This window comes from Amphibalanus amphitrite, unplaced genomic scaffold (genome assembly GCF_019059575.1).
Source record: "Amphibalanus amphitrite isolate SeventyFive unplaced genomic scaffold, NRLGWU_Aamphi_draft 000088F_arrow, whole genome shotgun sequence".
Lineage (NCBI taxonomy): Eukaryota > Metazoa > Arthropoda > Thecostraca > Balanomorpha > Balanidae > Amphibalanus > Amphibalanus amphitrite.
The window spans coordinates 317,772-341,797 of record NW_024881584.1 but is presented as its reverse complement, the minus strand read 5'-3'; the positions used below and the strand labels follow the sequence as shown (position 1 = coordinate 341,797).

The 24,026-nt window shown below is 50.5% G+C and overlaps 2 protein-coding genes and 1 long non-coding RNA gene across 4 annotated transcripts; 1 reads left to right on the top strand and 2 right to left on the bottom strand.

Moving 5' to 3' along the window:
• The first annotated feature begins 12,751 nt into the window (after positions 1-12,751).
• On the top strand, positions 12,752-15,404 carry LOC122379978 (heat shock 70 kDa protein II-like). Of its 2 annotated transcripts, XM_043362687.1 has the most exons (2): positions 12,783-14,935; positions 14,985-15,164. In XM_043362687.1, the coding sequence occupies exons 1-2, from the start codon at positions 13,206-13,208 to the stop codon at positions 15,028-15,030; spliced, it is 1,776 nt and encodes a 591-aa protein (XP_043218622.1). In that variant the 5' UTR covers positions 12,783-13,205; the 3' UTR covers positions 15,031-15,164. The 2 variants fall into 2 exon arrangements, with proteins under 2 accessions (XP_043218621.1, XP_043218622.1); XM_043362686.1 differs by having other exon boundaries at positions 12,752-15,404.
• Positions 15,405-16,910: 1,506 nt separating this feature from the next.
• Positions 16,911-19,776, bottom strand: LOC122379966. The gene is made up of 2 exons (XM_043362669.1): positions 18,704-19,776; positions 16,911-16,935 (listed from the first exon to the last, which is right to left on the bottom strand). Exons 1-2 carry the CDS (start codon positions 19,774-19,776, stop codon positions 16,911-16,913), a joined length of 1,098 nt encoding a protein of 365 aa, XP_043218604.1.
• Positions 19,777-20,293: 517 nt separating this feature from the next.
• On the bottom strand, positions 20,294-23,137 carry LOC122379979. Its single transcript, XR_006256262.1, has 3 exons — positions 22,934-23,137; positions 21,900-21,996; positions 20,294-21,330 (listed from the first exon to the last, which is right to left on the bottom strand). It is a non-coding gene; the product is annotated as an uncharacterized LOC122379979 (long non-coding RNA).
• Positions 23,138-24,026: the final 889 nt, after the last annotated feature.

Below are 24,026 nucleotides of genomic sequence, written 5' to 3'. Positions count from 1 at the left end.
CTACCGCTGATTACTTTCGATTCGCGTCAAATTTTGTGAGAAGACTAAGAAATGTACAGGCAATCTTATGGTGAAAGAATTTTGAAAATCGGTTGGTAAACAATTGAAATATGAACGTGTAAACACAAAATTGTGATTGCTGCGTTTCCCGCATCGGCCGAGCCCGCCTCAGCCGGCGACATGTTACTCTTAGCAGGCCTCTAACTGCCATATTTATTATTGGATTAACTAGAAATTCCCCATACATACTAAAAAATGTATGTTCTTTCGTATAGTGCAGATCAAAAGACGTGAAAATATCGTAGCGTGATAATGTTTTCGTTGAATTTACTTCATGATGCATTTCCACACGGCTCAAAATTCACCGCAAAATACCGTTTGCCTGAGACACTTTTACTATGGAACGTGAATGCTTGACTACGATGACTATGCATTTCCATTCTCGCAGAGTTTGTGATATCACTAATCAGCAATCATTCATTTCAGAAAGTGTACACAAGCAAGCATGTCTTGACTCTGTCTTTCAAGGTCACGCGCGGTTGCGTGATGTTGATGCATGAAAACGGCGTTTGCCGCGAAAGTTATGAATGGCCCACTCCAATTTTTTCACAGATGGTTAAGAACATTGTGACGGACATAATATGTAAAAATTACCCAAATCGAAGGTGACGTGTTTTTTGCTATTTAAATTTTTCTGTTTTAATTCAAGGTCAAATGCATTTCAAGGTCACTTCAATTTAATTTTATAATTAAAAATCAAAGCCTTATCAATTGCCTATAAGACCCTGTTAATATCATTTTGATATCAGAGAAGGAACCAGAGTTATAGCCATTTAAAAAATTGATGTGTGGCATTTTTCGCTATATTCGATGACCTATATCTCAGCGATACGTTATCAAATTCTGAAAATATTATACGTAACTCAGTTTTGAACCATGCCCAGTCTGCCTACAAATTTTCAGAAAAATCGAAGGGGATGACGGATTTCGGTGTTTGATTTGACGTGGAATGCCCCAACCGTGAAACGAGCACTCCGAGTAGTCCTTGGAAACTTCATCGTTCATGAAGAAGCTCTACTGACCGCTACCGCAGAAGTAGAGGCAGTCATCAACAGTCGACCTTTGACGCACGTCGGCTCAGAGGCCAGTGACTTTGAAGCGCTCACTCCCAGTCACATCCTTCTCGGCAGACCGGCGTGTCTCCTGCCGTCTCAGCTCAGTGACTCATCACGAATGAACGTCAGGAGTCACTGGCGGCAAGCACGAGCCATAGCCACACAGTTCTGGCGAAGATGGCTCAGGGAATACGTCCCCACCCTCGTTCAGCGCACCAAATGGACGTCAGACGTTCGGAACCTGCGCGTCGGAGACTTGGTGCTGCTAGCCGGCGACGACACGCCAAAGGGATTGTGGCCGCTGGCTCGAGTCGCTCAGGTGTACCCTGGACCCGATGGTCGTGTCCGTTCTGTGGATATAGTGACCGCTAGGGGACGTCTCCGCCGTCCTGCTAGCAAAGTGTGTCTCCTCGAGGGGAGCGATGATGATGGTGATTAGTGGTGCAACTGCGCTCTGCCCAGTGTGTATCGATGGGCATGGTGCCAAGGGTGATAGCGGGTCACTCTTGGGGGGGAGGATGTCGCCGCCGTAGCGGCTCCAGTGTGTTATGGCACGCGCCATTTTGCATATTTTCACGCAGTCGGAATTTCGTCGGTGCTATTGTTGTCGTGTGAATGAACTCGTTGAAATTAGAAGGAAAAATGGCGAACAATATAGATTGATCGATTCGGAACAAGTTTAATTCGACTTCCGTATTATTCGGATTTTGCTTATTCGTAACTTTACCGGTCGATCGGATCGGATTCGATTCGTTCGCAACAACAGGTAAACTTGACAATCTGAACCGAAAATGGCACTCGTGACCTCTCCATATGTTCATGAGGTCATATCAGGTCATGAAAGGTCCCCAGCAGTTTTTTGGCAGTAACTTTTGATAGAGACATGAAAACACCATAGATGTGTTCAGCTTGACGATACGAATTGACTGTTATGCAGCAAGACCCTTTCTGGTCATGTCATGACCTCGACCTAAAGTCAACTTTTCAAAATGACCTTTCAAGGTTAAATTATAGATCATTCGACGCGTCTAGTTAGACGAGAGGAACACGATGCTGGCAACATAAATGTCACTTTCTTAACCCGCGCACCGACGGGGGTCTGCGCCAACTTCGCACCGACGGGGGGGCGGATGACCGCCCCCCCTGAGATCTCGAGAACGAAGCAAGATAGCGACAAGCGGTAAACGGCATCGGATACGCACGGACAAGGTCTACAATTTTTACTAAGGTCATTTTCAGGTCAGGTCAACGATGACGTCACAGGGGTCGAAAAAGTCAAAATGGCGGCGCTAGATATGGAGAGTTTTTCTCGAATAACTTTCGAATTAGTCAAGATAGGAACAAACTAAGGGCATCATCGTGATTCTCTCGTCAATCCGCATCGAATGATATATATGTTGACCTCGAAAGGTCAAGGTCAAAGGTTGACCTCAGCTCACGTGACCTCGAGGTCATCATGTATATCATTCGATGCGTCTTGACGGGCTGAACACAATGAGACCATCCGCGCGGCTGTATCTTGTTCCTGTACGGAGTTATTGGCAAAAAACCTTTGGTGACCTTTGATGACGTCACATGACCTTACAGCTGTCTAACAGCAAAACAGACCTCAAGGTAGTGAAGGTTGATCGTATATGAAGCACGGACGTATAAATAAACTGGACCAGCAACCACCTCCATTCAGGTGAAGCCGACAAGGCGCCATTTTACGTTGCCAAAAAAACCGTGCTGAGAAAGGTCATCGAGCCAATACAATTGAAATTGCGTCTAAACGGATGATCGGATCAAGATGCTGGTGGTACCGTTCGACGCGTAATGCCTTGAGGAAGGTGATGATGCATGTCACAGGTCACCCGGTGTCACATGGCGCGTGCCACGTGCCGACAAACTTACAAAGGGCAAAAATCTTTAAGCGACGCTCCAAATCAAACGAAGGGCAGCACAGGTGCCAAATTCACAGGTCACATGTTCCAGTGTTCGACCACTAACATATGGTATGCTCGGCATCAGGGGGTGCAGAATGCACGCGCTAGGGGCGAAAAACATGTTTTGAGGAGGCATCCTCCGATTCCGGAGAAACTTGACCTAGGCAAACCAAATTTGGCACACTGACACTACTGGACACGCGCTTTAAGGTGCTGTACAAATAGGTGTGCTGGGGAACACGGTGCACGTGCTGTGCACGTGCAAACCTTTTGATGTTGCACTCTGTGCCACATATGCGGGTAGGGCGGGTAGTGCTGGCAAGCTCAAAGTGCCAAATTTACACAGGCCACCCAGAATGCATTCCACCATAGTTATGAGCATATCCATCTCCTGGTGGACCTCAAAGGTGCGCTCTGCACGTGCAAAAAAATTGTCCGCGCCGGGCGGTGGGGATGCTTGGACAATGGACACCCCGTGTGGATTTACTATGTAACTATCTGGAAAACGGCGTTGTGTAGCGCCGCCGTTTTTTGGCACACCTTTTCATACATCTTTTTCACACATGCTGCGTAACTTTCAGACTTAGGTCACTCAAGGTTAGGTCATCAGGTTACGTCCAAGTGACCTTACCTTAGGAAAAGTTATAGTGCCTGTCATAGCTACACAGACTGAACAATCGGTTTATAACGCGCAGCGATTGATAAGAGCAACAGTATATACGTAGAGTACATCTACCTCGGAATTTCAATATCACTGACCTAAGGTTCTGTTGATTTCGCGATTTTTCTATTACAGGTAAGTCAATGGGGGACAATTGAACTGCGCTTCTGTGCACGGAACTCATATAAACATACACTGAGAAAAAAAATTATTCCCCAGGGGTGTTTTACGGGTGTCAGACACCATTGGAGGTGTCATCGAACACCCAGATTGGTGTTGAAAAATGCTGTTTAGGGAATCATTAAGGTGTACAACACCACGATGACACCCTTTCAAGTGTTCGTTCGCATGCGAGCGTTTAGATATACCTTAATGGGATTCAGCATGACACCTTAATAGGTGTCCGACACCCACACCCATCCGGGTATCAAACACTCTAAGGTATCAAACACCCTAAAAGGTGTCAAAAATGTTCTTTTAAAAGCATCTGACACCCTTATGATGCCTTCACAGGTGTTGCCATTTATTGAAGCGGAATGTTAAAAGTGTCCGACACTGCTAGAGGTGTCACATTGACACTTGCAAAAGGATCTGACACCAAAAACAGCGTGAAAAAATGAGGAAAAATATTCCCATGGGATGTCTCACGGGTGTCGGACATCATTGCAGTGTCATATATAACGCCCAGATTGGTGTCAAAAATGTTGTTTTGGGAATCATGGAGGTGTACAACACCACGATGACAACCTTCAAGTGCAACGCGCTTTTAAACACACCATAATGGGATTCAGAAAGACACATTAATGGGTGTCCTACACCAACATCCATTCGGGTGTCAAACACCCTAAACCATCAGCACTTCAAAAGGTGTAAAGAAAAATGTTCCTTAAAAGGGATCTGATACCCTTGTGATACCTTCACGTGTGTTGTCATTTGTTGAGGAACATTCCAGCATGAGTCATGAAATGTTTGAAAGCTGTCGTGTATTCGAACCTAAATCATCACATAAATTGTTCTGACGTCACTTGTGTTAGGAACCAGGCATGCGGTGCATGATGCATCTAACGGATTTTCAGTGACTCGGACTCCCGCTCTGTCTTCCAAAATGGACTCCTATTCCGGCCAGAACTGCCAACTCCATCAGACTCCGACTCTGACTCCGTAGCACTGCTAGAAACCACAGCAGGTCCAGTGGTTTGAATCATTACCCAATCAGCAAGCTGCATTGTGTGACGTCATTTGTGTGCTTGTCACGGCGTCAACCATGCGAAGATCAAAAAGCGCCACCTTGCAGGAAAGCCGTTAGATTTCAGTTAGCGGCGGCGTGGCCACGTGGTGCGTGTGCGGTGTGAGTGATTGCAGGGCTTTTTTGAATTTATGTGGATATAGTGGCGCCGAACGTTGTTCGCAGTGTACTTCTTCAAGTGATTGTGCGTTAATGGTAATGTTAAGCTTTTATTTGTAGCTTGCTCCGTGTTTATTCAAATGACGAGGCGGGCGGTACTCGGTGAAATTTGAAGTCTGGAGTGAGGATGACAACACAGCATTGCACCATGGAAACGAAAGCAAGTGAACTGCGGAATAACATCTGGTTGGAGATAATCGACGGTTAATTATCATTGCTGAAATGCAAGCAACTTCTCACTGTGAATGGACCCGATGTGTTTCGGTGAGTTTTCATTGGATTTCTCCGTAAATATAGAGCCCATATTTTTTGTACTTTATAGTTTGTTGCTGTATACAAGATAGGAATGCCTATATGTATGCGATATGCCTGTTTGAACCAATAAATGTAAGAATGTGTCGACACCTTTTTTGGCATCCAATGGACACTCTCGTAACACCTTTAAGGGTGTGTACCAAACTGCACCTCGCTGGGGTGTCAGACGGGTGTCACTTTTGACACCAATACAGGTGTCATTGGGAATCAAACACCGGGTGTCTGACACCCTTTTGGGTGTGCACCCAAAAGGGTGTCAGACACCTAAAAGGGTGTCAGACACCCGGTGTTTCATTCCCAATGACACCTGTATTGGTGTCAAAAGTGACACCCGTCTGACACCCCAGCGAGGTGCAGTTTGGTACACACCCTTAAAGGTGTTCCAGGGGAATATTTTTTTTTTCTCAGTGTACTTAACAATGTACTCAAATAACTGGACACGGGTGGCAGAGAAACGTGACGAACTTAATCGGGAAATTGCACCTGTGACCTATCTTCATGTCCTAGGGTTATTTCCTAGGGTGAACCAAGGTCATCAAAGGTCAGTGACCTTGACCTACCCTTCACGTGACCTTGAAACCTACCATATTGCATGGGAACAACAACATTCCACATGTTGATTATTTGAATTGGACAAATTAATTCGTATATAATGTAAGATAAAAACACCAAAACCACCCAACGTTTCGTGTTATTCACTTTTTCATATCACCCTTGAAAAAGTGAATAACACGAAACGTTGGGTGGTTTTGATTCCACATGTTCAAACGTACAACCACAAAACGACTGGAAACGCGCGGATAATGTGGGCTGACTTACGCCGAATCACGATTCTGACCCAACACGGTATCGTGAGATATCAAATACTGATTTACCGCTACTCAGTGCACTGCTCAGTCAAGTTCGAACCATTTCTTGGCCGCGGTCACCGGTCCAGGCCACCACATAGGTAACCGTATTACACCGCGCTTGCTCAATGCTCAGCTCGTATTGTAAGAGCACTGCGGCACAGCATAGATGCAGGCGCTTGGCTGCTGCCATCTATGGGCGAAAGATGAAGATAATGGTTATTGCGGTACAGTATCACTGCAGGCGCAAACAACGTGGAAGCAAAGATGCCTATGCTGCGCTGGCCGGCGATTGAGGCGTAAATTTGCGTTGCTGGGTAGCAAAAAGTTTAGGAGCCCGAATTTAACAAAATAAATGATTCGCCGTGATGGTGGTCTGAGGTCGCAAAATCCAAAGAACCCTAGGTCAGTGGTATTGAAATTTCGAGGTAGAGGTAGGTACTCTACGTATATACTGTTGATCTTATCAATCGCTGCACCTTTTAAACCGATTGTTAAGTCTGTGTAGCTATGACGTGCATTATAATTTTTCCTAAGGTAAGGCCACTTGGACATAACCTGGTGACCTAACCTTGAGCGACCTAAGTCTGAAAGTTACGCAGCATTTGTGAAAAGGATGTATGAAAAGGTGTGCCAAAAAACGGCGGCGCTACACAACGCCGTTTTCGAGGTATTTACATAAATCCACACGGAGTGTCCATTGTCCAAGCATCCCCACCGCCCGGCGCGGACAATTTTTTTGCACGTGCAGAGCGCACCTTTGAGGTCCACCAGGAGATGGATATGCTCATAACTATGGTGGAATGCATTCTGGGTGGCCTGTGTAAATTTGGCACTTTGAGCTTGCCAGCACTACCCGCCCTACCCGCATATGTGACACAGAGTGCAACATCAAAAGGTTTGCACGTGCACAGCACGTGCACCGTGTTCCCCAGCACACCTATTTGTACAGCACCTTAAAGCGCGTGTCCAGTAGTGTCAGTGTGCCAAATTTGGTGTGCCAAGGTCAAGGTTTTCCGGAATCGGAGTATGCCTCCTCAAAACATGTTTTTCGCCCCTAGCGCGTGCATTCCGCACCCCCTGCTGCCGAGCATACCATATGTTAATGGTCGAACACCGGGACATGTAACCTGTGAATTTGGCACCTGTGCCGCCCACCGTTTAATTTGGAGCGTCGCTTAAAGGTTTTTGCCCTTCCTGACTTTGTCGGCACGTGGCACGCGCCACGTGACACCGAATGACCTGTGACATGCATCATCACCTGCCTCGAAGCATTACCCGTCGAACGGTACCACCAGCATCTTGATCCGATCATCCGTTTAGACGCAATTTCAATTGTATTGGCTCGATGACCTTTCACAGCACGGTTTTTTGGCAACGTAAAATGGCGCCTTGTCGGCTTCACTATCTTCCATAGGAGGTCCATTGGGATTGTCAGTCCAGTTTATTTATACGTCCGTGATATGAAGTCATTACGGAGCGAGCGGAGCGAGCGTAGTCTTTCCTTAGATTAACGGAAATTTCTGAGTATGAGCGGCCGGCCGTGGTCACGCTTTTGCGAGGCTTATATCTCAGCAACCACCTGACCGATTTACATGCAGTAATTTTTGTAGGGTAGCTTCATTCCTTCTACCAAGTATTGGACTATTCCCGATGCATGTGGGTGACCCCTTATGCACGTGCCACGTGCAAAACGAAGAGGTGTCACTTTTGTAATTGTTGCAATATCTCGGTAACTACTGGGCCGATTGCGCTGAGAGTTGGCATGTAGGTAGGCACCCACTAGGCAATGCATATCCATGTGCCAGAGTTGGGGTGCTGCTGCACGTGCGCACGTGCAGGGGTCGTTTCCAGATCTCGAGAACGGCTGGACCGATTGCGCTCAAATTTGGTACACGGTTACGGAGCAGATAGTAGGGTGCCGTGCACAAGTCAGTTGGGACCCATTTTGCACGTGCGCACGTGCAGGTTGCCACTTCCAGATCTCGAGAACGGCTGGGCCGATTGTGCTCAAATTTGGCACATCGCTAGAGACCGGTTAGTAAGGTGCCGTGCACAAGTCAGTTGGAGGTACCCCCTCGCAATTTCGCACGTGCAAGGCCCACCCTCTCGCTCGCTCCGTTAGTCGCCACAAAAGGCGTTATACTGGTGTATGGTATATGGGGCCATTCCGACCCGTTTTAGTGGTAAAAGCAGGGAGTGGATTTCCCCCCCCCCCCCATTGACTTATAATGGGGAGGTCGCCAAGTTGACCTGACCTTAGGTCACCGACATCAAAATTCCGAGATATACAAATTGTAGCTACTAATGACCTAATAACATCCTGCGACTTTCAAAGGCCTCCGACATCTACTGTAGCTCTGGCACGGTGACAAAGTTGCAAAAAAGTGACTTGAGGTTGGGTCATTCAAAGTGACTTGGTGACCTGACCTTTAAAGTTAGGAGGTTCAAACTTGCACACCATGTGTAAAATTGATGAGAAAATAGTCGTACCAAATTTCGCAGCGCTACGCGCCGCGGTTTTCCCGCTATCCGCGAAAAACCTCAGGGGGGGGGCGGATATCCGCCCCCCCGTCGGTGCGCGGGTTAAGTCAGAAATTATTGCAGAAAACTGTTCTTTATAAAAAACAGTTATCTTCTAAGTTTTTGCCCTCTGGACTTCTGGAGGCCAAATCGTTGACCTGAGGTCAAATCTGAGGATTTGTCTGCGAAAGAACGTTGAAAGAGCTTGAGTTTTATTCACGATCGATGGCAACACAAGTCAAATTCCTAAAACCAGGCGTTTCGGCCACAGGGTGTCATCGTCAGTGGACACTAGTGATTAATATATTGAGACGGGTCACACAGCACATTGGGTGGACGCGTTTCGTCTAAATGACTTTTTCGACACCCTCTCGGAAATTAAAACAATACAAACACACAAGAATAAAACTAGCACAGCAGTCTCACACTCTGTTGAAATACAGCATGCTAAGAATGCGCATTACTACAAATGATAACCTTCGATAAAAACTATTTGTCGGTACACACTACACAGCTACTGTTACATAATCATCGACGAGAATAAAAATAGCACACTTATAACGACTCGAACGGTAAGTTTTTTAAGTCAAGTTTTTAATGCTGAACACTGCTGCTGATTTTGCCCACTTAATAAACCCTACCCTGGTATTGATCGTATCGTTCGTTGTAATAAATGCCGCTTCGATCGCTCTCCGACATCCCTTGTTCCCACAATTCGCTAACACTTTCGCCCCGTCCCAATTTGGCAAATGACTAGTGGAATGTGCGTGAACAACAAAGGCACTGTGGTCGGCGTCGTTTCGTATGTCTCGCTTGTGCTCTTTTAATCGTGTTTGGATTCCCCTACCAGTGTCTCCAATATAAGATTTGTCGCAGTTACCACACGGTACCTGATAAACTGCACTAAGTTCTCTATTTCTAGAAGTTTTCTTTTGAGTTAACTCACCTATCTTCTTTCCAGTGGTCAGTGCCACCTTGAAGCCTGTCGTTTCGAGTTTCTGAGTGATGCTTTCGGCTACTTTTGAGTTCGGTATTGAAATAAATCGTGTGTCTTTCTTTCGAGCTGTTTCGTTCCTCGTTTTGTTTCGAATGTTTAAAGCCTTCTTTTTCAAACGAATGAGAAGACCCTTTGGGTACTTCAGCTTCATGAAAGATGAAAAGATATGCCTGATTTCGTCATCGAGATATTCTTCGCTGCATATCCGGAAAGCCCTTAAAAAGAACCCCAAGACTATCCCACTTTTGACCCTCTCGCTATGGCCTGAAAAATAATGAACGTAGTCTTCCTTATTTGTAGGTTTACGATACACTTTGAATTTTGCATGACTACCACTTCGTACTACTTCGGTATCTAAGAAGGGAATGGAGCCGTTTCTCTCTGTTTCTATAGTGAACTTGATATTTGGGTCAACCGCGTTCAGTTCGTCAAGTTTCGTTTTCAAGTCGATGTCTTTTGGCGCTACAACTAAGACGTCGTCAACATATCGCACCCACAATACATTTTCACCCATAATATTTTGGTACCTGTGTTTTTCTAGCCACTCCATATAAAGGCAAGCAGCCACCGGACTCAGAGGCGATCCCATAGCTAGCCCGCTGTGCTGAACATACTCATCTGACTCGAACCTGAATCCTCCAAATTTCATGCACATTGATACAAGGCTAATATAGTCAGATTTTGCGAGCGGTAACTGATCTGAATCCATCTTTTCGACTACATTTTTGATAACCCTAAGGGCATCATCTACTGGTACATTAGTAAAGAGAGACTTCACGTCAAAGCTGGCCAGGTACTTATCTGTTAAGTCGGTGTTCTTAAGTCGTTCGATCAGATCGTCGCTGTTTCGTAAGTGTGCATCACTGACCGCCCCCAATAGGTCTCGTTAGTGCACCTTATGGGCCCTAAATAACCACACTAAAATCTCAACAAGGGCCCCACGCCGGCTTCTGAGGTAATCTTGCAGATTTTAAGGGCCCCTCGGTGGTCTCCAAAGGCCCGTTACTGGCCTCTGAGAGTCCTACCGGCCTATGAGGGGCCAGTTCTAGGGGCATTTCCCGCCTGTGATGGTCCCACACTTATTTTACTGAGGGCCCCATAACGGCAACTATGGGGCCCTCATCGGCGCCTATGAGGGCCCACACCGGTGGCTCTGAGGGTTTCACACCCCCAACTCTGAGTGCCTACACCAGTGCCTATTAAAATTAAGCCCTGTATCGGCGGCTCTGAGGACCCAACCAACACCTGTGCATCTGAAGGCCACCCACTGGTGACCTTTGAGGGTCCCACACCGACCCTCTAAGGACCCCACAGGACTTCTTCTGCCGGCCTAAGGACCCCTTGCCGGTCACTGAGACCCCCTGCCGGCTTGTAGAGAGTTCGCGTCAGCAGCTCTAAAGCCCCCACACTCGTCTGTAACGGCTCCACACCAGCGTCTATGAGGGCCCACAGCAACGCCTGTAAGGACCCTCATCGGCGCCTCTGAGAGAATCACACTAGCACCTCTGAGCGCTCACACCGGCACCTGCATGACGGCCCTTGTTTTGTTGGGTTAGGCCCTTTCGGTCTGACAAGACCATTGCAGAGCCGGAAGGATGATAGGAATTAGGGGGAGACATTGGTCTGGACAGGCACCCTAGTGAGTCGCCGGGGCTGAGCCCGTCCAGAGGACAGGCCACCCAGCCCCAAGGCACTCACTGCACCCGGCTACGATGACGGCCCCACACCGGTGCCTCTAAAGGCCCCTTACCGGCGGCTCTGAGCGCCCTACGCCGGTGATTCTGACGGTGCTGCCGATAACCGAAGGCACCACATAAGCCCTTAGTGTCGCTGAGCTTTAATCCCATACCGGCCCTCTAATGTATCCCATGCATCCCATCCCATACCGAGGGCGCCACGTCAGTGCACTCATTGCCCCACACCCCTCCCTCACACCCGGAGCGGGTAAACTGTGTTATACCTATAGCAACGATTTTACCACCGTTGTACGTTATGCATGTCTCAAAGTTGACTCAAAATGGTCCAGCATAAAACTGGCCTGCCAAGCTTATGGCCAAGGTCAGGCCCAAATCAAAGCGGGATGACAATAGCAGATGTTGTCAAATCGATACTGTATCAGCAGAAACCATTCGGATGGCAAGGAAAATGCCGTGTGTTGATGTTCAGATGTATAAAGGAAACAAGAAGGAAAGAAGTCCGGAAAAGGGAGGAAAGACCTTTTCTCGCTGCCTCAATGTTGAGGGGGCGCCGCCCCCTCGGCTCCCAAGTTGGGGGGGCAAGCGCCCCCGCTGCCCCCCTGTTCCCGGGTCTATGAAATGCGTTTTACTCGGTGTTATAGCGCTTTCCCTTGAAGCCCGTGAACGGTGAAACATTTTATCTTTGACCTGACCTGTGACGTCATCGGTGACCCCGAGGTCAATGAAATTTGATTTCCTTCAGCAAATTTGACAGGGCTATCGAACGCCGTTTGAATTTTCCGGATCCGTCCAGTAGTTTCGGAGATATGGGGGGCGGGGGCAAAATAATTCCCCTCCCCCACCGCGCGTAAGGTGGCGGGGAGGGCCACCGCCTGCCGGGTTAAACTCAAGTTTTTTTCTTTTAATTACAAACTTTATTTGTTAGTAAAATAGGCCCATGGTGTGCCAAGTTTTGATTTGCTGTCATGTTCTTCAGGGATGGTTCTCCCAAATGAGTGTTTGAAGAACAGCACAATTTTTTCCAAGCTAAAAATATCCCTATCCGCAGTAATCATCACTTCAATCGTCGGTCTGAATAAGGCCCCTGGGGCAGCCAATAGTCATGTCCTTAGCGCTGTATAGTGGTGCACATGCTGAATACCCTGCGCCGGCCGGCAGTGATAGCTGATAGCACCGTGGTGAGTCACCGCGTCAGCTGATTACACTGCAGTGAGTCGCTGTGACCGGACCTGGTGGGTTAGCCTATCTGACTGAGGCCCCATATTTATCAGCGGCTGCCAGGCTGCACTATCGGCCTCGGCGGCCGGCCGCGCCGTGCAGCGCTCTGCCAGTCCACTCTGGCGGCAGCGCAGCGGCAGACTTCTCCCGCACCTTGGTTAGAACTGCGGCGCTGCGAGTGCAGCGCAGACAAATTTTCAAACAGCAGCTCTGAGGCGGACGGTAGCTGAGGTGCGAGAAAGCTGCAGTAGTGGTGAGGTGACGTGTCGTGTGAGCTGCAGTGAGACGCTCTGAGGAGACGCTAGACGAAGTCTGAGCTTCGACTGCCGTACTCGCGACCAGGCGCCTACATCGGAAGCTGTGGGCTATCCTCGATGACCTGTCACCCGGATCACAATGGTCAGATAAAGCCGCTTACCAAACACAGCTGCTATTTTATCACAGTGAGCTGACTGCGATGGGAGTGTTATAGACAGACGAGGCCGCCGACCAGGCGCACTGATGGCAGCTCCGTCGATCGGTATCGACCTGGGCACGACCTACTCGTGTGTGGCAGTGCTGGAGCACGGCAAGGTGGAGATTATCGCCAACGACCAGGGCCACCGGACCACGCCCAGCTGGGTGGCCTTCACCGACACGGAGCGGCTCGTCGGACAGGTGGCCAAGCAGCAGGCCGTCCGCAACCCGCACAACACCGTGTTCGACGCCAAGCGACTGATCGGGCGCCAGTTCACTGACCCTGCCGTGCAGCAGGACGTCAAGCTGTGGCCATTCACTGTGGTGGACAGCAGCAAGGGGCCGCTCATCAGCGTCGAGTACAAGGGCGAGCGGCGGCAGTTCACGCCCGAGGAGATCAGTGCCATGGTGCTCGCCAAGATGAAGAGCACAGCGGAAGCGTACCTGGGCCAGACGGTCACCGACGTCGTGGTCACGGTGCCGGCCTACTTCAGCCACCACCAGCGAGCGGCCACCATAGACGCCGGCAGAATCGCCGGCCTCAAGGTCAGGGGCATCATCAACGAGCCGACGGCGGCCGCGCTGGCCTACGGCGTCAACAAGAGACGCGGCAACATGAGCCGGGTGCTTGTCTTTGACCTCGGCGGAGGCACGTTCGATGTGTCCGTGTTGAAGATTGCAGATGGAAATGCGTTCCACGTTCTGGCCACTTCCGGTGACACGCATCTCGGTGGCCAAGACTTTGACAATAGAATGGTGCAACATTTCGTAGACGAGTTTAAACGAAAGCACAAAATAGACATATCAAAAAGTACCAAGGCGATGCAGAAGCTGAGAGTAGCGTGTGAGCAAGCGAAGCACACACTGTCATCAGCAACCCAAGCCGAAATAGAAATAGACTCACTCTACCAGGGCATGTATTTCAACAGTAAAATATCCAGGGCTCGTTTCGAGCAGATGTGCATGGACCTGTTTCGTCGAACGCTGGACTCCGTGGAGAAGGCCCTGCACGACGCCCACCTGGATAAATCTCGCATCGACGACGTTGTGCTCGTTGGAGGCTCAACACGCATCCCGAAGGTGCAGAAAATGCTACAGAACTTCTTCGACGGCAAGAAGCTTAACATGAACATCAACCCTGACGAGGCGGTGGCATACGGCGCCGCCATCCAGGCGGCTGTTCTCGAAGACGATCCCAGCAGCTCCGTGCGCGACGTGCTTCTCCGTGACGTCATTCCACTCTCTGTGGGCGTCGAGGTGGGCGGCCTGTCGATGAGCAAGCTGATCGAGCGCAACACCACGATCCCGACGCGGCGCTCAGAGACGTTCTCTTTGGGCCGCGACAACCAGGACGGCGCCACGGTGCGCGTGCTCGAGGGCGAGCGGGTGCTGACCAGTGACAACTGCATCATCGGCGAGTTCACGCTGAACGGCCTGGCGGCGCGGCGGCGCGACCACCCCGGCATTAGGGTCACGTTCGACTTTGACGCCGACGGCATACTGCACGTGAGCGCGTCCGACGTGCAGAGCGGCCGCTCAATGGAGATCGCCATCACGGAGAGGAGCGGCCGACTGAGCAGCGCCGACATCGACAGGATGGTGCGCGAGGCCGAACAGTTCCGCGCCGAGGACGACGCGCTGCGAGAACGGATCGATGTCAAAAACCAGCTGGAGGCGTTCGTCGTGAAGGCCCGGTACGCAATGGAAGACGCCGTGGCTCCGATCTCCGAGGATGACCGGAGGCTGATGTTCGACACATACAGCGAGACCATGGACTGGCTGGACAAGAACTCGCTGGCGGAAAAGGAAGAGCTGGTGTACCGTCTGCAGGACCTCAGGCAGCGACTGTCTCCGGCGCTGGAGCGAATAACGCGCATGCCGCCGCGTCCGGGCACCGACCAGCAGCAGGCGGCCGGGCCCGACCCGGGCGCTGGCCCGCAGAGGGTCCGGAGAACGGGCCGGCCCGACGACAGTGACAGTGCAGACGAGCTCCTGTCTGTGGGAGGCGCCGGGAGCCTGGACGGTGGCGGGTCGGGCCGGCGCCGGCACCGTGGCTCACTCAGCCATGCGGCTCGGCGGAAACCGGGCGCCGCGGAGGGGGCGCCACGCCGCCGAGACCATTGACTGACACCGACACCGGGCAGCGCGCCCTCGCAGCCGAACAAACGCCTCTCCGACCAAACCAGCTATCCAAAATGAGTCTGTCGCGTAAATGTAAAATCAAATACAGGGATGTCCACAAAACTAGTACTTTTTATTTTAGAATTACATGAATGCCTTCAGCATGAAGGGCATAGAATTTGTCGAAAATCAGCGATAGGGCGCCAGTTGCCTGGTCTGTATAGTCGACTACCTACAGAATAATGTTCCACTCCTCAGAAGCTCTCAGTTGACCGGAGCGCTAACTTGTGCCGTTTATCACGCAATTTTAAGCGTGTCGATTGTGAGCATTGGGGCAAAGCTATAATTTGTAAACTCAGCTCGTGTGATGCGGCACAGCCTACCACTCCAGGCAAAGAATTGCCTGTGAAAAGTGGAACATTATTCTGCAGTCGACTATACATGTGTTGCTATTAAAGATCACTGATGATACCAGGTCAGGTCACAGGCCAGGTCACCAAGGATCAGCACATGAACCCAACTTTACTAAGGTTGTGCGATGCATGTTTTATGGCAAATTTTTCATTCCAACTCAATGGTGTTGGTTATAAGACCATCATATACGGTTAAGGTCACTTTCTGGTGGAAGTCTGGTCAAGGTCAGGTAAAAAAGGTCAAATTTCAGAGTTGATAGTTTTCCATAAAATGGGTATTAATTCGATGCAACTCGTCACGAGGAGTCTAATGGTGGTCTTTGTTTTGCGCTACGAGGTCTAGACTTGCTAAAAATTAAGTTTGAAAATTTGACGTCATCAATTTTGAACAGTTTTATCACATATAACTTGGCCCAAAGAAGAGGTATCGATCTTAACTTTGGTATGTGGATAGATGGTGTTAGGGAATATCACATATATTCCATTTTATCGAAATTAAAAAAAAATCTTTTTGGATTTTTCGGCTATTACATTCAAAAATCTAGGTATTTTTATTTTTTTGGGTCAAAATCTAAAAATTTCAAAAATCCGAGACATAAAAATAGCAGTTTATAGCAGTTTTGTAGCCCTGTCAATTCTACAGCTTTTATGTCCTTTTCATTTTTCTGTATTTGCAAAGCTATAGGCCTGACAGCTCTTCACGCGAAACCTTTTTTTGGGTCGAAAATGGCAGAAATGACCTCACTCCGACGTCATTAGCGGCCAACCTATCATAGTTCTTGGAAAAAATTGTCACAATGTGTAAAAGCTATTCACGGGAGGGTACTGAAAGTTTGGTGACGGTCGGCGCAGCGGTTCTGTATATATATCGACAAAACTAGGGGGGGGGGATGTCCCTCCCCCACCGCCTGGAAGGCTAGGCATGCTATATTGCCACATTGATCTATCTTCAGTATGTTGCGAGCTATTGCGAAAAGAAACTGATGTGGGTGGCATTCCACCCCCACCCCTACCCACGCCTCGCCCGAGGAGGGTTAACTCTAGCTACAGAAGCTATAAAATGTGTTGGACTAGTTTAGCAATAAGATAACCGAGAGTTTCTTTCGGGATAGCAATCACAACAGTCAATGGTACATACCAGGCGGGCACCGTGAGCATTTTCAACGGGAAAACAGCGCCAACTGATTATGTGTTTGCTGCCTTTGAACTGCGTCATCTACGGGTACACCTTGTTTTTCTTACTGTACGGAGTAAGTCGTGGCTAGTAAATTATATTTTTGGGAAATGGAGTTAGAAGTGTTGGATTTCTTGAGTTGTTTATTTAAATTGACATATAGATAATTTTCTTTTTACTTCACCACATTTACAATTCTTATTATCTACATTCTAAAAGAATAAAATAATAAAAATAATTTTAGATCAGACTTTGGGGATGCCTTGGTTCACTTTTTTCCATGTTTAGTCGTGGCTAGTAAATAATACCTACTATCATCACATGCCACAAGAATGGATCCGAATGCTTGAACTACTATTGAGATTAAGTAACATATTATTACTTTCATAATAAGAAGAGTCGATATTTTAGTCCTTTATCTATTTTGATGTGCATTCGCAACTTCATTTCTGATTGAAAGCCAGAGTTTGGATAAGCACCGGTCACGAAGAACATCTACAATACCTATACATAGCCCGAAGATATTGCTACGCCATGACTCCAAACGGTTTGATTCTTGGGAAGGTTTCGATTTTAGAATATATGACGAAAAGGAAACTGTTGTGATTCCTACGGTGAAGCGCCGCGTACCCGAACTCCATTTGTGAACTCGTGTATACTCCATTGAAACCAGTGGCGAAACATTAACATTTTCCGATCGGGAAATCAGAAATGTTTCAGAAATCCAGGAAGTCTTAAGCAATGTCCTCACAATAACCAAACTAGGATCAGTCAGCCAATGATTGAAGGTAGCGAGCGCAACCCACGCCTCCGTTTAATACTCATTCGAGCAAACCATGTCTCTTCACACTGCATTTATTATACGCAGGTAATGTGACACAGTTTCACAAGTAGAAATAAATCGATATAGATCATCGGTCGTTTATTGAACGTCAAAAACCCGGTTCGGATCACTAAGGCCACGCAGGAGAGAGTTCACTGACCCTCACACAACTCATGAACAAATACAGGACACAATAAAATTACGAGTACAACTCATACATATCCTTACACACATTCAATTCAGTCAACAACATAATTGTACCTGACGCATCGAATGATTGTTGGCACGAGTAAAAATGTTGCTCCTAGCGCAGATCTCATATTATTTAAGCCCGATATGTCCTACGCTATCCAGCAACCACTCCATTTTAAGAGTAACCCTGTGGCCTGTTAATTTAGCAGCAGGAGCATAACGCGACCCCGGTCCCCAACGGCAGCCCTCTGTCTAGGGGACAATTAGGACTCAATGATTGCCAGTAGTCGGCAATGAGGCAGTCCATACATGCTCCATCGAGGAGCGGGGCACGTCGAGTAATCAGCATATCGGGGCAGACATCGCGCCAGCCACAGGTGGGCCCCGCACAGGCACGGGCAGCGCAGCAAGACGTGCTGCGGGGTGTCCGCCTCCTCCCCGCACACTAGACACCGAGCGGCAGGGCAGGCGGTGTACATGCAGCCGGGGCAGTCGGGGGTCGGCCGGCGGCCGATGCGGTGGAGATACTGTGTTGATACGCTCCAGTGGCCGGCCCGTAGCTGGTGAATATCCACCGCTGCCTCTCTGCTGTCGAGTCGCACCGGTGCAGGCAGGGTCCGATCCGGGAAGATAGAGCGGTACCAGCCGCCGGGCAGGCTCTCCTGCCATGATCGGCGCGCAGACCTGGCGGCGGCGCGGGTGATGCTCTTGACATCCAGGGGGGGGGGGGGGGGCGTTGGTCTGCTCGAGTTCGGCGGCCTCCATCGCCAGCATGTCGGCCCGCTCGTTGCCCGGCAGACCACAGTGGGCCGGGACCCACTGGAGGTGGAGACGGCGACCGCGGTTGGCCAGCTGCATTAGGAGCCGCCAGATAGCGTCGCCTAGCTGGCTCGTCTGCGCCGCCGGTCCCGCATCCACTGTCTGTTGTGCCGCCCTGGAGTCGAGGCAGACGATGATGGTGTCCGGGTGAGTGTCCTGGTCCGGTGTGAGGTCTGATTCGGCAATCTCCTCCAGGGCAGCACGGAGGGCCACCAGCTCAGCTCTGGTGCTGGAGCATAGGGCGCCGGCGGGGGTCTTGACCGTCCACTCGGCTCCGGCGGGGAGGACGATCAGGGCGCCGCCCCCTCCTCGCACGGTGCCTCCCTCCGCCAAGCCGTCAGACCACACCCACGTCGCCCGCTCTGCTCCGGGGAGGTCGGCCAGCATGGCCTCCGCTGCCGCGCGGCGAGCCTGGTCGCCGGCGCTACGGACGCAGTCGGGCGGAACGGCACAGGAAATCGTGATCCCCTCACTTGAGGTCCACGGAGGGAGCTGTGCAACGACCATGGGTTCCACCTGGGAGGCGGTGACGCCCAGGGCGTCCAGCGTCCGTCTGCCCTCGTCGCGCCATCCTGTGATGTTGCGGAGTCGGCAGGGACGTGAGGCTTCGGCGAGCTCCCGGAGCGGATCTCCGGCGGGTAGTGCGGATGCGCGCGCCAGCAACCTCGTCGCGAGGGTGGCGCGTCGCATTTCCGCGGTGGGCAGGCCGGCCTCCGCCATGAGAGCGTGGGTCGGCGCTGACCTGGGGCACCCCGTCACGGCGCGGGCCGCTGCGCGCAGCTCCCGGTCCACAAGCTCCAGGTGGGAGCGGGATGCTGCGGGGAGCCACGCGGCCGCCGCATATTCGATGGCGCCGCGGACGTAGCCGTTGGCCACCGCGCGTAGGTGGTGCTCCTGAAGTCCCCAGGAGTGTCCTGTGAGCTTGCGCAGCTGGGTGGTGCGAGGGCGAGCCTTCCTCTTGAGGTTGTTGCAGTGCTCTCCAAAATGGAGCAGCCTGTCAAACAAACGTGACCCCAAGCAGCTTGATGGTGGAGGTCGCACGGACAGGAACGTCCGATACCTTGATGACGGCATCTTTGGCGTCCCGGCTCCATTGGGACAACACCATTATCTGCGTTTTCTGGCTGGCGATCGTCATCTTGTTGCGCGCCGCCCACCCCACCATGAGGTCCGCCGAGTGCTGAGCTGCAGCTAGTGCTGTCTGGATCGTCGCGCCGGCGCTGAGGGTGGCAGTATCATCGGCGTATCAGTCAGCTCGGAGAGGGAGTGGGCGGACGAGGTCCCGGTCACGGAGCACGGACGGCGCGCGGCGGCATTTAGCAGACCTCGCCAATCTGAACATTAGTCGGGCTACGACTGGACCACAGCCCGGTCCACCACTGCCAGGACCGCCGCGCGGCGTGGGCATTTTACGATCAGCCAGCACGCCGCCGCACGGGACCACGCGGCGGCTGTGACCTTCAGTGTTGTTGTCGTTGCTTCCTCCAGCCGCTACCGCGGCGTAATGGTACAGCTCTCGAGGTTTCTCACGGCGGTCGTCAGGGCCGCCACCTCTTCGTCCTCACGGGGGCCGGGCACCGAAAGAATAGGTGATGGGGGAGGGCCGAGGGGGGGGAGTCGATGTCGGAGCGCTGGCGGCGTTCGTCAGTAGGGTTCTGTTCTATACAGTGAAGATACTGGCGGAAGCCCAACCACTGGCCCGTACGAAGCCGGTAGAGATCGGCAGCCGATGCTCGGTACTCCGCAACCGCTAGCGGCGGCAGGCAGCCCCCCCCCCCCATCAGAAACTGGCACCAACTGTCCGGCCAGGCGGCGGTGGCACAGTGGCGGGCCAATCTGATGGCCGCGCGGTGGGCAGTGCCAACATCCCCCGGGACTGTCGCCTGGGGGAGCGGGGCCGCCTCCGCGCTCGAGGCTCGCGCTCGAGGCTCCTTAGCGGCCTGGTCGGCGCGCTTGTTACCATCTATGCCGGAATGGGACGGCATCAATTGCAGGTGGAATTGGCGGAACAGGACTGCCAGCCCCGTCCACACGGCGGCGCCCATCGAGGTTTTCTGTGTGGCTGGGCCCTCCCTCAGTGTCGCGAGCGCCGCCTGGGAGCCTGTGCAAAAGACGACCGGGGCGCTCAGGTGCCACAGGTGGTCGCGCTGATGGCTGAGCGGAGCGCAGCCATCTCCGCGCTCTAGCTGGTGCAGAGCTGGCCAAGGCCCCGGCCCCTCCGCTGCGGACTCTTGCGTCAGCCGGCCCGTCCGTCCATACCCAGGTGGCTTGGGAGAAAGAGCGCCTCGGACGTACTCGATGGTCATGCAGATTGTAGGCCTCACGAGTGGCCAGTAGGTCTCCTCGGCTGCGCAGTACATGGCGCATCCTCCTTCGGATGCGGCCGGCGCGGAGCCCTCGGTGGTAGATCAGCAGGTAGAGCATTACTTGCACAGCTTGATGATCAGAGTCGCTCGGGCGGTCGCTGACGCGCTAGCGCTCGTCACCAGTGGCGGGGCAGGCTGGCAGGGGCCAGGGCTGTCTTGCATCAGCCGAAGGCCCCTTCCATCGCCAGAAGCTGAAGCTGGCTACTGGCCTAGACCGCCAGCATCGTGGATTCGTGCTGTTTGATAAGCTCATTTCTCTAATCTGAAAACAAACAAACAAAAGTGGTTTCAAAAGGTATGCACACTGAAGTCAATTGCCAGTGAACCTTGTCATGACTAAAAATACAACCTGCATTGATTCCACACAGAACAAAAAAGTTAACATTGGGCTTAATAAGAATAATGGAGCACCATACAACATATATTGTATACATTCAGTATTATTTGCAATAATAAAGAATAGCACATGCTCACAGCAACCCAACACCACTGGCCACCCAAGTACTCCAGGCTCAAGTCATTGTTGATGACTCAACCATATCCAGGAAAGTCAACAATTTTTCATATTTTCAACTGCATGAACATTTTATGCTGATTGCACAACTAACTGACTCAAATTTGATGTTTTAAAGCAATTCATATTTGCTGAGATGACAATGAGCAATGTGAACATGTGCTTCTAAATCAAAATGATAACAATGCAAAGCACAACCAAAAGTTTGTAAATATTTAGTGGCTGCTTCCTTTTGTACCACCAGAAGGCTGACCTCACTGACATTCATGTGTTTGAAGAAAGAGAGGAAACCTTTGCTTACCTATTAATAAACTTACCCATTGATAACTGGCCAGAATTATAGGCTTGCTGCTTTTTCTGAGTGATATATTTTCAAAATAACCCTGGTTTCTTCATAAGTGATAGGAGATTGTCCTGCAAACATGAGAATGCATGTCAGCAATAACTACAGCAAAGATGCACTTTCAGTGTGGGTGTCATACAAAGAATGGCCATTATGGAGAGGTTGCCTGAGCCATGTGAAGCCAAATATGCACCCTCATTTGGGGGGGGGGGGGGGGGCGCATACCTATTTATATTTGGATGTTACATCACAAGCTAAAGCACTTCTCAAAAATAATATCATTTCTAATTCTTGTAGCTGGTAAAATGTAGGACATTGTCGGCTATTATTTTCTTTCTGGTATTTGTCAACATGAAGTCCTAACTACAATTGTGACACTGTTGATACACAACAACAGAAATTTCAGGTTTTAGGTTAGTATAGGTTGTAGATTTGTATGTTTTAGGTTGTTAGGTTGTAGGTTGTAGGTTGTAGGTTGGTAGGTTATAGGTAAGTAGGTAAGGTAAGGTCAGGTTTGATTGTTTTTCTTTTATTTGCGAGACACGTAAGTATCATTTTAGGATTCAGGATGTCAAATAATGTAAGAATATGAATAACTTTATCCTTGAAATCTTCTTAGGACTTTATCTTTACATTTGCCTTCTTTGTTTGCATTGTTTGTTTTGTTTTTTTTTTTGGTGCTGCTAAAAGGACAATTGCCGTGTTTACATAGAGATCGTTGCAAGCTCCATCTGTTTTTAGGGCCTTGGCTTCATCCATTATCTTGCAAAAGATGGCAATGGTGCTGAACAATTTACAGAATGATCCCCTCTAAATATGCGAAGATCACTGCATGGAAATTATCACAAAATAAATAAGCTAGAGCCTAGTCAAAAATGCGATGTAGGCATACCTATTATTTCACGCAACAGCAAGCACAATTGCCACAACCAATGGAAAAATATTTCAAAGTTTAACTGATATGAATACATATCTGATTTCAAACACGAAATTCAACTTCTGTCTCACCTGATAACGAGTTAATTTAATTATAATTGATAGCTTCGTGACCCCCTCCCCACTTCTCATGTTTTGGCGGTGCGGCGGAAATGACGCACACGAGACGCACGAGACGCAGCTCCAAAACAATAGAAGCATGCTTTCCCTACGGCCGACGAAATTCTATAATATTTTATTTCCAATTTGTGATTCCTTAACATCTAAACTTTGGTAAAACGTCAATGCAGTTCCCAGTAAACATGCCGACGTCGGCCCGACGTCGGGCCGAGGCTCGGCCCGACGTCGGCCCAACGTCGGTTCAACCTCGGCCCGACATCGGCTGGACGTCGGATATGCCCGCATGTTCCGACGTCCAGCCGAAGTCCAGCCGACGTCGAGCCGACGTCGGGCCGAGATCGTTTGCCGAGGTTGACGAGATCGTTTGTCGTTGGACCGACGGGGCCGACGTCGGCATGTTTATTGGGACAACGCGCCAAAAATATCAACCAGCGGCAGGATTCGAGCCCCCCAGTCGCCGACGTCGGCATGTTTACTGGGACAACACGTCAAAAGCATCAGCCAGCGATGGGATTCGAACCCCGTGTCATTCGAACGCGAGGTTAGTGCGCTAACCATTACACCACGCCGCCAGCTAACTAATTTGGTTTGTTTTGTTGGGTTATGCCCTTTCGGTCTGACAAGACCATTTCAGACCCGGAAGGATCATAGGATGGAGACATTGGTCTTCTTGGCGAGCACCCTGGGTCCAGTTCATATAGAGTCCCTGGTCCCATTGCTGTTACGTGACACTTATTGGAAAGGGCGACCCCACAATGGATTCATATAGCCACTCTTACACACCTGCACCAACGTTTCCCAAAGTGTCTGTACTGTGTTGTACTCTGTACTGGCAGCGCTGATCTGTTTCGCCGGCTCGCTCATGCTGGCGCGCGCGAAGGCGGGTCAAAGTTCGGATGTGCCGGCGGCCGGCAGCGGCGAAGCGAAGGCCATCTGCAGCGGCCGCCGGCCCGCCGGGCAGTGGGGGTCAGGCGGAGGGGAGGATCGGGTTTGCGCGTCGTTCGGTGTGCAGGTGCCGACCGCGGCAGTGGAAATACAGTTCCGG

Coding starts and splice junctions, on each gene's coding strand:
- LOC122379978 (XM_043362686.1), top strand. CDS start 13,206: ATGGCAGCTCCGTCGATCGGTATCGACCTGGGCACGACCTACTCGTGT.
- LOC122379966 (XM_043362669.1), bottom strand. CDS start 19,776: ATGCCGTCATCAAGGTATCGGACGTTCCTGTCCGTGCGACCTCCACCA. Junction 16,936..18,703: donor GGTCGCCGTCTCCACCTCCA/GTGGGTCCCGGC, acceptor TACTCCGTACAG/TAAGAAAAACAAGGTGTACC.